We start from the raw sequence: 12,837 nt of genomic DNA, 5'->3' as shown, positions 1-12,837 counted from the left end.
AGAATACATAATAACTTGAAACATAATACCACACAAAGAACCCGAGATAAAGGAGATAAAGAGAGCAACAAGAGTAATATCACTGAGCATATGTAATCAAAAGAATTTCTAATTAGAATCTTATATTTTCATACTTTTCACTCAAATGTCAAACTAAGGTACTCTACTTTCCTCTCTCATTAAGAGACAAAATGAGATATCACTCACTTCTCCTAAAGAAAAGTGTACTACCGTAGGGTTGACTATAAACTGACTCTCCACTAAATAAATTAAATGCAAGTAAAAATTATGAGGTCTTTTTAAGGTTATAATGTGGCCAAGGAGTTATAATAATTGAGGTGAGATAAATGAAAGGAAGGGAATGTACAAAAGGGTAATAAATTATAAAAAATATAAACATCCTTTAAGTTTACAAATGAAGTTCTTGGAGTAATTTTTATATTTTACATCTAATCAATATTTTTACTCCTCTCTCCTTTCATTCATATATAACCATTTTTCTTTTCTTTTTGCTATATTTTATTTTCTTTTTCATGAACTTATTCGAAACTGTGCAGGTTGTACCAAAGAAAGGAGGGACCACAGTTATGGAGAATGAGCAACATGAACTTATTGCTGTAAGGAAAGTACCTGGGTAGCATATGTGCATAGACTATAAGAAGCTCAATGAGGCCACCCGGAAAGACCACTTTCCCTTTCCTTTTATTGATCAGATGTTAGAAAAATTAGCGGGGCGTGAATTTTATTGTTGTTTGAATGGTTATTCAGGTTACATGCAAATACCTGTCGCATTGGAAGACTAAGAGAAGACTACTTTTACATGCTCTTATGGTACTTTTGTATATAAACGGATGTCGTTTGGATTATGAAATGCCTCCGCTACATTTCAAAGATGCATGATAGCCTTATTTTTTGATTTAATGGAAAACTGTATTGAGATTTTTATGAATGATTTTTCTATTTACGATAACACTTTTGATAATTGTTTGCATAGCCTTGATTTGGTTTTACAAAGATGTAAAAAGGATAATTTGGTTTTAAATTGGAAAAAATATCAGTTTATGATTGATGAATGCATTTTTTTGGGGCATAAAGTTTCTAATAGGAGTATAGAGGTAGACCCTGCTAAGATAGAAGTTATTGCTAAGCTTTCTCCTCGCACATGCGTTAAATCTGTTAGGAGGTAGACCCTTTATTACTTTTTGATTTGTTCGTGGGCAAGTGTACCCATTAAAAAGTAAAAAGAGTTTTTGAAAAGAGTTCCCAAGTTATCGTCCCACAGAGATTATTTTCAAGTACCAAGAATAACTTGATTCGATTGTTTAAACATAACGGGATTGTAATAGACTAAAAATAAAGCTTAATGTTAACAATAAATTAAAAGAACAGTAATACAATATATAAGAGAGATTAGATGAGATGAGCCTAAGACTTATGGGTTCACCTACTGTACTTTTTATGTTCTAATTAATTTAATCTTGATATTGGTATCCAAATATTTGTTAACCACTCATAATTAGTTTTATTAACACCCAATGATTATGCAATATCAATATTCCTTTCTCTGAACAAACACTCCCAATGATCATGCAAGGTAATTGGTCGAGAAAGCATGAAGTCCCTATGAGTTTGTTAATTTATTAAGTATGATTAACCTAACCCTTTATCTCGTTTTATCCTATAGTTCCGTTAATTATACGCAGTACAATCGCCTACAATGCAACTAACTATGGAATACTAAGGGTGATCAAATTTTAACATACACAATATAATCCAATAGAATAAAAACCAAATATTAAGGGAAAACCAATACTAACATTAAAGTAAAAATCACACAAAGTTTGCAGTAGGATCCGCCATAGCCCTAGTTATGGATTTAGTTACTCATAACAAAATAAACTACGAAGAACATGATAAATAAACTCATAATCACAAAGGAAAACTCAAACAAAAGAAACTCAGAAAAGTAAAAGACGAAGAGAGTTCTCGTTCTTTGAAGAGGTGCCTAATCACTTGCTTGAACTCCAAGGGGAAGCTTGTCGTCCTTACCAATGGTCTCCAATAACTCTCAAAGATGAGTTTGGGTAGAACTAAGAAGGGGAAGAAGATGTGTAGAGAAGTGAGAGTGTCAAGTGTGAAGTATAAGGCCTCTTTCTATAAACTGTGTCCTGAGTTTCCAATTGGTTAAACTCTATCTTTTCAAATTAGTTTTATCCACAATAAGAATCGTTCCAAATCTTCATATCTAAGTTTAAATTTTAAATTCAAAATTCAAACTCAGCTTCACATAGCACAGCCAAAGACTAAAAATATCTAATTTTCATTCAAAATATCTCCATAATGCACTAATAACAACTTCCAGCTAAATTGTAACAATTAATAATATAATTGGTGTAAATATATATAAATAGAGTTTTAAGTGTATAAATATAAGTCATAAAATATATAAAAATATGAACTTATCAATCACCTATAATACTACAATACAACTAACTATGGAATACTAAGGATGATCAAATCTTAATATACACAATATAATTCAATAGAATAAAATCAAACATTAAAGTAAAAATAACATAAAGTTTGTAGTAGGATCCGTCATAACCTTAGCTATGAGTTTAGTTACTCATAATAAAATAAACTATAAAGAACGTGATAAATAAACACATAACTACAAAGGAAAACTCAAACAAAAGAAACCAGAAAGGTAGAAGATGAAGAGAATTATCGTTCTCCGCAAGGGCTCTCAATCACTTGCTTAGACTCCAAGGAAAAGTTTGTCGTCCTTGCCAAAGGTCTCCAATAACTCTCAAAGATGAGTTTGGGTAGAACTAAGAAGGGGAAGAATGTGTATAAAGAAGTAAAAATTTCTCAAGTGTGGAGCATAAGACCTCTTTATATAGGCTATGCCATGAGTTTCCAATCGGTTGAACTCTATCTTTTCAAATCAATTTTATCTATAGTCAGAATCGCTCCAAATCTTTATATCTAAGTTTAAATTTTAAATTAAAAATTCAAACTCAACTTAACATGGCATTGCCAAGGACTAAAAATATCTAATTTTTATCCAGAATATCTCCATAATGCACTAATGATAACTTTAAGCTAAACTGCAATAATTAATAACATAATTAGTGTAAATATATATAAAATAGAGTTTAAGTGTATGAATATAAGTTATAAAATATATCAAAATATGAATTTATCAAGATAGGATATCGAAAAGTAAATGCATTTTGTTTATATATGTAGTATTAATCAATTCCTTTAAGCTATCATTAACTGTATAGTCTCATACCTGTACAGTTTCTGAATCCCTCTTATTTCAGTGTATGTTCGATTCATTTATGTGTCTTTTACTACTAGAAGCCTGCCAAGAGCCAGTCTTTGTCCATGCCACATTGCATTGATAATTTCTCCCCGCTCTCATAAGTGCTTGAGATGCAACATACCAGCCAAGAACCCCCTCTTACATTTGTTCTTGAAATGTCACATTTCTCCCCTATTTCTAAGTCATTACCTAAGTCTCATTATAGTTAAAAATATTTCTTTGGTCCTACCACTCATTTAGTCAAATATTTTGAATTTTTGACATTCATTTACCGTCAAAATCATGGTATTTTCTTATTTAAAGGTTCAATCTTCCAAATTTATTCCAATGTCTTTATCAACTTCATGTATTTCACATGACTTAGGAGTTCCAAAAAGGTCCAAAATTTTATAATTCATTTTACAGTCACTTTTCATTTTTGTTTCATTTTCTTTTAAAATCGTTTATCAAAATCCTTACAAATACGTTTAAAATATTATTAAAATTTAAAATAGTTCCAACAATTCTAAAATAAAAAAAAAAAATAAGTGTTCTAACTTGTGAAAATATATTTTGTGATTTTAGAAATTTTTTAAAATTAAAAATAACATAAAACAATTCTATACTACTTAAAACAGTAAACTGTTTTCAAAGTTTGCGAAATTTCTATTTATATCCAATCAAGAAGCAATCACGAGTTCCACTTCAATAGTATTATATCAGGCCATACAAACATCAATCAAACGAATAGTTGAATTTAAACGGTCTTAAACAATGAACAATTCAAATCACACACCCTTCTTTTCTTTCAATTAGAGTTTTCGTTCTTTTAAATTCGGTTTTACTCTTGTTGTTTATTTCGTCTGTTTGACGAAAACGAGTAGGTATTTAGTTAGTGATTAATCTCTTCATTTTTTTATTTGTTATTTTTTAATAAATTTTATTGTGCCACTTGTAAAAGTTCAAGAGTATGCACTGATTATCTTTTTATCAATTATACTCTTAACTTAGGTAACTAAGTAATAAGAGAGATAAATAATTATAATCGAAAATTAGATAAAAGTTCTAATGAAAATGAAAGTTTTAAATATCTTTCTTAATTCTTACACAGTTTTAAAATAAAGTACAATTCCAAAGGAATAGATGGAATGATAAATAATTAGTGATTTTTTGTAATATACGATATCTTATTATCATAATTATATTATTTGATCTTTTTTTAAAATTCCTAGTTCTTTCCAAATGGCATTTTGTAAAAGAAAAAAAAATCATTTACTTCTTATGGGAGCTTTTGGTATCACGCCGTTCGTGTCAATTACAAGTTTAAACAAACATGCCCTTGCACATCGCATATACAATTCACGACGCAAAGGAAAAAAAAAAAAAAACTAGTTCGATTTAGATAAATACTTACAGCTATATATTGATAAATAATAAAATATATTTGCACATAATTATCACATAACTACAATCATTTATACGAACCTTGAATGGAATTTCATAATTTTTACAATAAAAGAAGATCTATCATTTAGATTTTCAGCTCGCTAGCTGCCCAGAAACCATGAAAACCCAGAGGAAAATGTAAGTGGCTTGGAATTTCGAGTCTCGCAACAAGGGCATTATCTGCTCCTATCTTTTTTGGGTTCAAGATTACGAGATAACATTTACTCATTGAAACGGCATACTGCAAAACAAGCAATTGATGTCATCATTAGAAACATCTTATAATTTATATATTCGAAGACCTACCACAACTTCTATATATGCACACTAAATAAAACCTCTTTTACAAAATAGTCAACATCCAAATTATAATTAAACAAGATTTAAATGTAGATTAATTTATATTGAAAGGCAAATATAGCTCTGTAACGCATACAACTAATTAAAAATTTAAAAAAAAATGTCTTTGTCATTAAAGCATTCTTTACAGTATATTCCTTCAAGAAGCTAGATAGTTATCCCTAATTTATTATTATTTTCAATTTTTTAAGAGAATATTGTAAATATGGAGGCCTATATGGAACAAAGAACCCGTTATTATAGTCATCCTTACCTCAACGACAAGAAGATAGCCATCGTCTTCTTTGTCACCTTTGGGAACAAAAATAGGCTCACCAATAAATCTTCTACTTCCAGCAGTCCAAGTTTGTGCAGTGTCACTCTCTAGATCTAATTTCACAACAGTATCGAAAGGAAAACTTGGCAATGCTTTTCGATATCCTAAGGTTGTTGCTGCATAGAGATATTTGTTTTTCTTGCCGGAAACCGCTGGATTGGTAGCTGGAAAATCTGCGGATTTCTTCCATTTCTTCATGGGCTTGAGATCACATTCTTGGCAATTGTAGTCAGAATCTAATTTTATAGACACCTACATTATATTGTATAACGTATTGAGCATAGAGCAATCTATATAAATGTAAAACTAAGAACATACACTTTTAACACATCCTTTTTCACATATATTTTGTTTTAATTGAAGTTCATATTGTATATACTAAAAAATGTGGATTTCGCTATTTAAAAATGAACATCACTGACAATTTAATGAATTTTAATAAATTTCAATAAATGATAAAGAATTTGTGTTAAAAAAAGTATATTTAACAGTGTATTGCTACATTTCTCATAAATATTGGAGAAAGGAAGAAACTACGTTTGTGGGTATAAATTTGTTCGTTTAGGGAGTCCAAAATAATTAAGGCGTTAGAAGAAATTAAAGGGGTATCTATCACATTATTAATCCTTTAGGCATGATAAAATATTTGAAATAACGAGAAAATAAAGCAATATGTCGAGATGAATTAGAATATTCAATCAGAAACAACTGATAATATTGAAGACAAAATAATCTATTATATATATGTTTTACTTAAACGACAACTTTATACACACATACAAAGAGACAGAGAATAAAGGAGAGGGAGCATCAATACCTGAACAAGATGAGGCAATAATTCATTTCCACCTTTAACATTCATTATTGCGGGGTCCAGCTTGCGTTTTTGCCAGTCGTATCCTGATAATTAACCAAATTAGAGTTTTTATTAAAGAAACGTGGGTATGATTAAGAAAAGCAATTTTTATTTTATTTATATCACAATTAATACCCCTTGCAATTTTACCATAGACAAGGCCTAGCAAACTAATAAACCCCGCCCCCACTCACATTCAATTAGTTAGGGGAAAATATTTATTAGGAGTGTCACGAGTTTATTTGAATTTCTCTTTGATGCACATATACGTATGCATTATCATTAAACACGTACATAAACATATATACATATATACAATATAACCACATACCAAATAACTTGCTGAAATTCAACCACTGGTAAGAGCAAGCAGCGGCTTGTATTTGGATGTCCAAATTCCCATGAACATGTCTAACTTCAAATGCATTGCCAACATGGAGCAACCACAATTGTGAAGGTGCTTCAACGGGTACTCTCCAATCTCTCTCTTTGTCTTTAGGCTTGTCTGGAAACCGAGGAAGCAAGTATATGGGCGATGTGCTCTTACTTGGGTTCACTCTTAATGCTGATATCATTGGAGATATCCCATACACTGCAGCCATTGATCCTGACCAATATATTTAAGCAAAGCGCTACTATTATTTAAGATATGTTTGACATAACATATCACATAGAAAAAGTTCATTTCCTCATTATTTTGTTTCCATGCGCACGTACTATCATATATAGAGCTAGTCAAATTGAAAGTGATCCCTCAAGATTTTGTTACTGTTATATATATATATATATATATATATATATCAAACAAGATCCACTTATATAAGTCTCGACATTTTTTAATAAATGATAAATATCATTAATTTAATTATTAAATTGAAAATTCCTGCGAAATAAATTGAATTTATAATATTGTATAAAATTTAAAAATATAATTAGTATTGTATCATATTTTTTATTTTAATATATAATATATTATTTAAAATATATTTAAACAATTTTTTACTATTAAATTACGTACGAATGCTTACATTTTTAAAATTTAGTATATGTAACGTTAGTAAAATATAACATGTATTAAACTTAGAAAATAACTTTACCACTTGACTTTGATCTAGTTATATATTATTGACATCAATTAGGAAAATGATTATTCACTTTGTGATATTCACACGTCCTAAAACATTTATTACAGACAAACAAAGAAATATTTATATAATAATTTGCACGAATCAATTCTTACCTAGTACATCAAGTTTTATGCGATTGGCAAATACTATGTAATGGGTATCCGTGAAAGCCCAATCATGGATCATCAAGTGATCTGGGATTCTGAAAATTTGCTTCTGTACTACTTTGAAATTTGAGTCATATTCTGCCATATATACATAAATACATCTAAGAAGATAACTACAAAATTAAGCCTCCGTAGGAAATTAAGATGAACATTCAATTTAATTAAACAGAATTTATTTAAACCTTGGGTAAGTTTACTTACCAGTAATTGTAAAATTACTGCGTGGAAGCAACATGTCTTCCGCATTGCATGACACAGTGAGTAGCCTATTCCTACTAGAATCCACCTTATAGTGAGACAAGAGTCTTCTTGGGGGCATCTTAAACACTCCTGTATTCAATAAAATAAAGACAAATCAAATACTTTAGTATTGTAGAATACTATAAAACAGATTATATTCATGTACGAAAATCCCATTAGTTAAATAAAAAAATTCCTGTATTCAATAAAATAAAACAAAACAAATACTTTAATATTATAGAATATTATAAAACGGATTATATTCTTGTACGAACATCCCATTAGTGAAATTCGATGTCATTAACGTGTAAATTAATTAAAGTATGCCAAAGTGACAGGAAAAGTTATATTTAATTTCCCCATGGAAAACTACAATGACCCTTAAAATAAACTATTGTTTGGAGTCACATGGCTTGTAAGTACTCCAGCAAACATTTAGCTTGGAAATGTATTCCTTGTGTGCCACTAACTTTGTTAGTGAAAGTGTCATTAAGCCTCACTTTTTTAAAATTTTGTTGGGCAGATATTGGAAGGGCTATAATGAATTGCTTAATTAGAGTCCCATACTTGTACTGCATGCCCAACCAACTACCATTTCCCACCCAAGTTGTTTTTTATTTTGTTAAGTATCAAGTTGATTACCATTATTCAACATCATAATCACAACTTCTGGTACCTTTCTTGTGTCTATTTATATAATAAATGGAAAAATAATTCACTTTGATTGTGCCCATCCTGTCACGTCATAGACATTTATAGTGTGTATTATTATTCAAACTCTTCTGTTCATATATGGAGAAGGAAAGAGCGAGCGGTTTCTTCTATACATTAATTCATACAAAGTTGTTAAAGGTCTGTTACTTTCATGACTGATATTATATCTATTTAAAGTTTTCATTTTTTATAGTTGTTTTTTATCACATTACTCATCTATCCCATATTTTTCTCTCTTTTCTTTTTTTATCTCTCAATATTGTTAGAATTTTAAGTAAGAACTCTAACACTTTCAAATTTTTGAAATTTGTATTATAACTTTAGTACCAATAATGATGCAACTTAAATTTGTGATTAACTATGCATACGTAACATATATATGCACACAAATTTGTGAGATGCTTGAGTTTATTTTTAATTCAAGTAAATATTCAAGTTTAAATAAAACCAGTTGTTCCTTAAATACAAATAAGTGTACAGTTATACATAACAAAATTTGAATAATGTAAGTACTGATAATTTTATTTGATCCCAACCTCTTTCATTATATAAGAAAAAAATCTCCAATGTAGGTACTTAATTATTAGGTTCAATAATCTGAATGATTAAAAATTGATATTATTCATAATATCATGTAAAATTATTTTTTATCTTTTACTTAACTTTTTTTTATCCTTTATACATGTATATATAAAAGAAATACATCTAAAAAGTAAAAGGAGCAACTTTTAGAGAGATGGTTGTCTCTAAAAGTTGTTAAAAATCATATTGTTTAATCATTCGAAACTATCAATCAATACGTACCATATAATATAGGTTTCAATAGGTTGGCAGCAACCTCCCAAACATCACCACCGTGGTTCTCATCAAGATCTTTCAAATCACCACCGTCCATCATGTTGTAGCGGCCAATGGTATCCAACGTACCGGCTTGGATCTGATATGGTTCCCCACCTTCCCACATACACAGGAGTTTCTCCCCCCACTTGAGTACACTAGTGTTAGCCACATTTTTCATGACCTTAGTGTTCCCAACCTTTCTCCCACCTTTCAACACTGAAAATGGGCCTCTATGTGTAAATTTCCACTTGTCGGTCTTTGGGTCATGCTCCTCCACTTGTGCTTCAGTTTTAATGTACTTAGCCATGTACTTGACATTTTTAGAAACATTATCAAATGTAAATGCCCTTAGGTACCCATGGCCATCTAAAGGGTGCACCATGGACCCATGATCGTCGGCCAAAAGCCCTGGTCCGGTTAGATAGTACGTGCCGGAGGGAAAATCCACCGGAATATCGCCATCCACCACGGTTAGGTTAATGGGTTGAGTTGTTTCGGATCTTTGTGAAATGAACAAAAATTGGTAGTCGTAATAGGCAGCTATTGAGTCATCAGGTTCCTTGAATGGTGGAATTGGAACGGGAACCCGTGTATTGGGTGCGGATATAGGTGTTTTTCCAGGCTTGGTTGGTGGCAGAGAGGGTGCTTGATGCACCGGAGGCGGTGGTTTAATGGGTGGAGGAATGTATGTTCGGGTGTTGTGGACAAGTTTAGCTTGCATCTTTGGGAGTAACTATGAAGGCTTTGATTTTAAGTGTTGGCATTGAAGGTGGCAACGGACGTGTGCTATATAAATGTGGACGTAGAACAGTTGCTATGTGCAATTGCACTGTGTGTTTCCTTTAATTACAGATTTGCCATCCTGGCTTTGCATGGTTGTTTTCGTTTGTGCTCTATCAATGTTCATGTGGGGTAGTAGTATATGGCAGCATTTTAAAATGTGGTGGACACCAAAATTCTTGCATTTTAAGTGGCAGACATGAAGCATTTCAATTTCTTTGGTTGTGCATTTAATTTGTCTTGTTTTGATTTAGCTTATTTGTAATGGCTTATGAGTAGAGTTGCTTGGTGCTCCATGAGTTAAAGATTTTTTTTCTCACCTATCCTACTGTTATTTTTCTTTGAGAGGACCAATTTGTTCATAAAAGCCGCAATATGGCCTTCTATATTTAGAGAATGGCAATTGAGTACGAATGATATGTTAAGAATTTTGACAAATTTTGAAAGTGACTAAGGTCGTGTGGAAGCATAGATAAAGAGCATTCATGACCATTTATTGTGCTAAATGCCCATTGTAACTCTTCATTTAATTTCGTACGAAATATTTTTGTACTAAACATCATTTTCCTTCTAATTATGATGGTTGACGAGAAAAGGTGCAATTTGCATTATTATAACTCAAAACCTCCACGGCATCAAGAAAATTATGGCAAAGTAATACACACAGGAAGAAAAGAGATAAATTGCACTAATTAAAATCACTTGTGAAGTGTGACCCGTTCATGGTCATCTTATCATTGAATTTAGGTGTAGTATTTAATAAGTTACATTGTTTATTTCTTGTCTACTTATCCTAGACAAACCTTTCCCACTAATCAAGAAATGTATAATGGTTTCCATTAATTTTTGTCCCCATATCGTGTACCATTGATACCAATTAGAAATGGCCAAAAAAATAAAAAGAAAATAGAGAAAAAAAATGGTAGTCAGTCATCTTTTTATACTTTTACAATTGCACCAACTTTGAACCTCTCTTTTTATAAACTAAAGTAAAGAAGCTAATGAACTTATTAAAACCATGTGCTCAAGTTCAAACTTTAATTGGTTTCTTGCTCTTTGAAAGACGAAAAAGAACATTAACTTAATAATAACAATATGACACAGATTTTGCCAGCATCCGGGGTATTTCCAATCATTGAATTTTATCTTTTATTTTTAAATGATAGTATAACAATCATCAAATGATCAATTAGACAGAGTTGGAATGAGAAAATATTAAAGGTTTTAATAAAAATAACAATAGACTAACAAAAAAGAAAGTTAACCAAGTTTATATCTAATTTCAATCTGCAGTCAATAGACACTTAACTGAACTTAGTTATAACATACATAATCCTAAAATGCTCAAGAACAATAACCTGAAAGCAATGTCCGCATAGGAGAAGGAAGGGTTTCCAAACTTAATGTATCAATTATAAAATTTTATCATGAAATTTAATAATAATCAATTTATCAAATGAATATTATAAAATTTTCGACAATATATGAAATATACAGCAATTTCACATGGTATTAGAATGAAGAAATATGTAAAATTTAACCATGAAATGCACAAACGTCACCAAAAATAATGTGATGATGAAAACAAGGGATAGATGGGACTAGAAAGAGCTGGAAAAACGCCATGGGACGGTGGCATTGGAGAGTGATTTGGAAAGGAAGCAGGGGCAGTTGTGCGGGATTGACTTTGAAATCTTCATAATTAGGGCCACTTGAAGACATAAAATAATGACCAATCTTTGATACCAAAGTTCGTAGTTGGTGTGATTCTGCTTACAAGATGACAAGAACCAAGGGCCTACATACCCTGCTTTAGCCGTCTATAGAGGAATCTGCTGATTTCATCCTGTCATTCCATTCCTTCTCAAATATTGATTCCCAAATTCAAATTTTACTTTTGTTGGCCAGACCATATTTACTTTAACCTTAATATTGTAATTTGCAATCTAACTTCTGCTTGACCATAGTCCATACCCATGTTTTTCAATGTTAATTGGTTAGACGGTTAGTGGCCCACTTTATTTTGCATGGTCTACTCTTAAATATGTGCACTAATTACCCTTCTTTTATTTCTTTGTTTTTCAACCCTTGTTTGTTGGCTACAATGCCATGATCACCGTGCTTCTCCGTTCCTTTCTTTAATTTTGAACCCTTTGTTTATTACAATGCTATAAACGCTGTCCTTCTCCATCAATGCTATGATTCATGTTCAGTTTATCATAAAATTGGTAACTTAATTTTAATTGTAACATAAAGTTTAAACTTGACAAAATTTTAGGGTGTTTTTACAATATTAACAATAAAATTGGCCTTTCATTATAATAATTCAAAGTATAAAACTCTGCAGTAACATGTGCGTCTATTAACATTCGTACGTACAACAATACTAGTGTTATGAACCGCCTACCACATACGGAAAAGAAGTAATAACAAAATGCCAAAATGCTTCATGTAGTAAAAATAATAAAAATTACAAGTATTTCTATTTCATAGTTTTTAAACATAATAGTAAATTTACTTTAAATTTGATCATAAAAAACACTTTATCTCATCGGTTATTGTTAATCAAGCTATTAAATAACACCATCAATCAATATTTTTCAAAAGAAAATTAAATTTACTGATCATTAATTTTAAATTTTAGTTTTTGACAGGGTCCTAAAAAGTTAAGATTAACCCCA

General features: G+C 30.7%; 1 protein-coding gene across 1 annotated transcript; it reads right to left on the bottom strand.

The window, feature by feature from the left end:
* Positions 1–4,841: 4,841 nt before the first annotated feature.
* On the bottom strand, positions 4,842–10,097 carry LOC113849552 (carotenoid cleavage dioxygenase 7, chloroplastic). Its single transcript, XM_027479540.1, has 7 exons — positions 9,341–10,097; positions 7,784–7,912; positions 7,529–7,660; positions 6,620–6,895; positions 6,250–6,332; positions 5,370–5,684; positions 4,842–4,997 (listed from the first exon to the last, which is right to left on the bottom strand). Exons 1-7 carry the CDS (start codon positions 10,095–10,097, stop codon positions 4,842–4,844), a joined length of 1,848 nt encoding a protein of 615 aa, XP_027335341.1.
* Positions 10,098–12,837: the final 2,740 nt, after the last annotated feature.

This window comes from Abrus precatorius, unplaced genomic scaffold (genome assembly GCF_003935025.1).
Source record: "Abrus precatorius isolate BTA unplaced genomic scaffold, Abrus_2018 Scaffold9, whole genome shotgun sequence".
Lineage (NCBI taxonomy): Eukaryota > Viridiplantae > Streptophyta > Magnoliopsida > Fabales > Fabaceae > Abrus > Abrus precatorius.
Note: the sequence above shows the minus strand (reverse complement) of the source record. Positions and strands in the feature narration are given on the sequence as shown.

Bases quoted from the DNA above. Each gene is read 5' to 3' on its own strand.
- LOC113849552 (XM_027479540.1), bottom strand. From the start codon at position 10,097: ATGCAAGCTAAACTTGTCCACAACACCCGAACATACATTCCTCCACCC. The intron at 6,333-6,619 runs GTATGTGGTTAT...GTTAATTATCAG, and splicing joins GAATTTCAGCAAGTTATTTG to GATACGACTGGCAAAAACGC. The intron at 4,998-5,369 runs GTAAGGATGACT...CTTGTTTTGCAG, and splicing joins GCTATCTTCTTGTCGTTGAG to TATGCCGTTTCAATGAGTAA.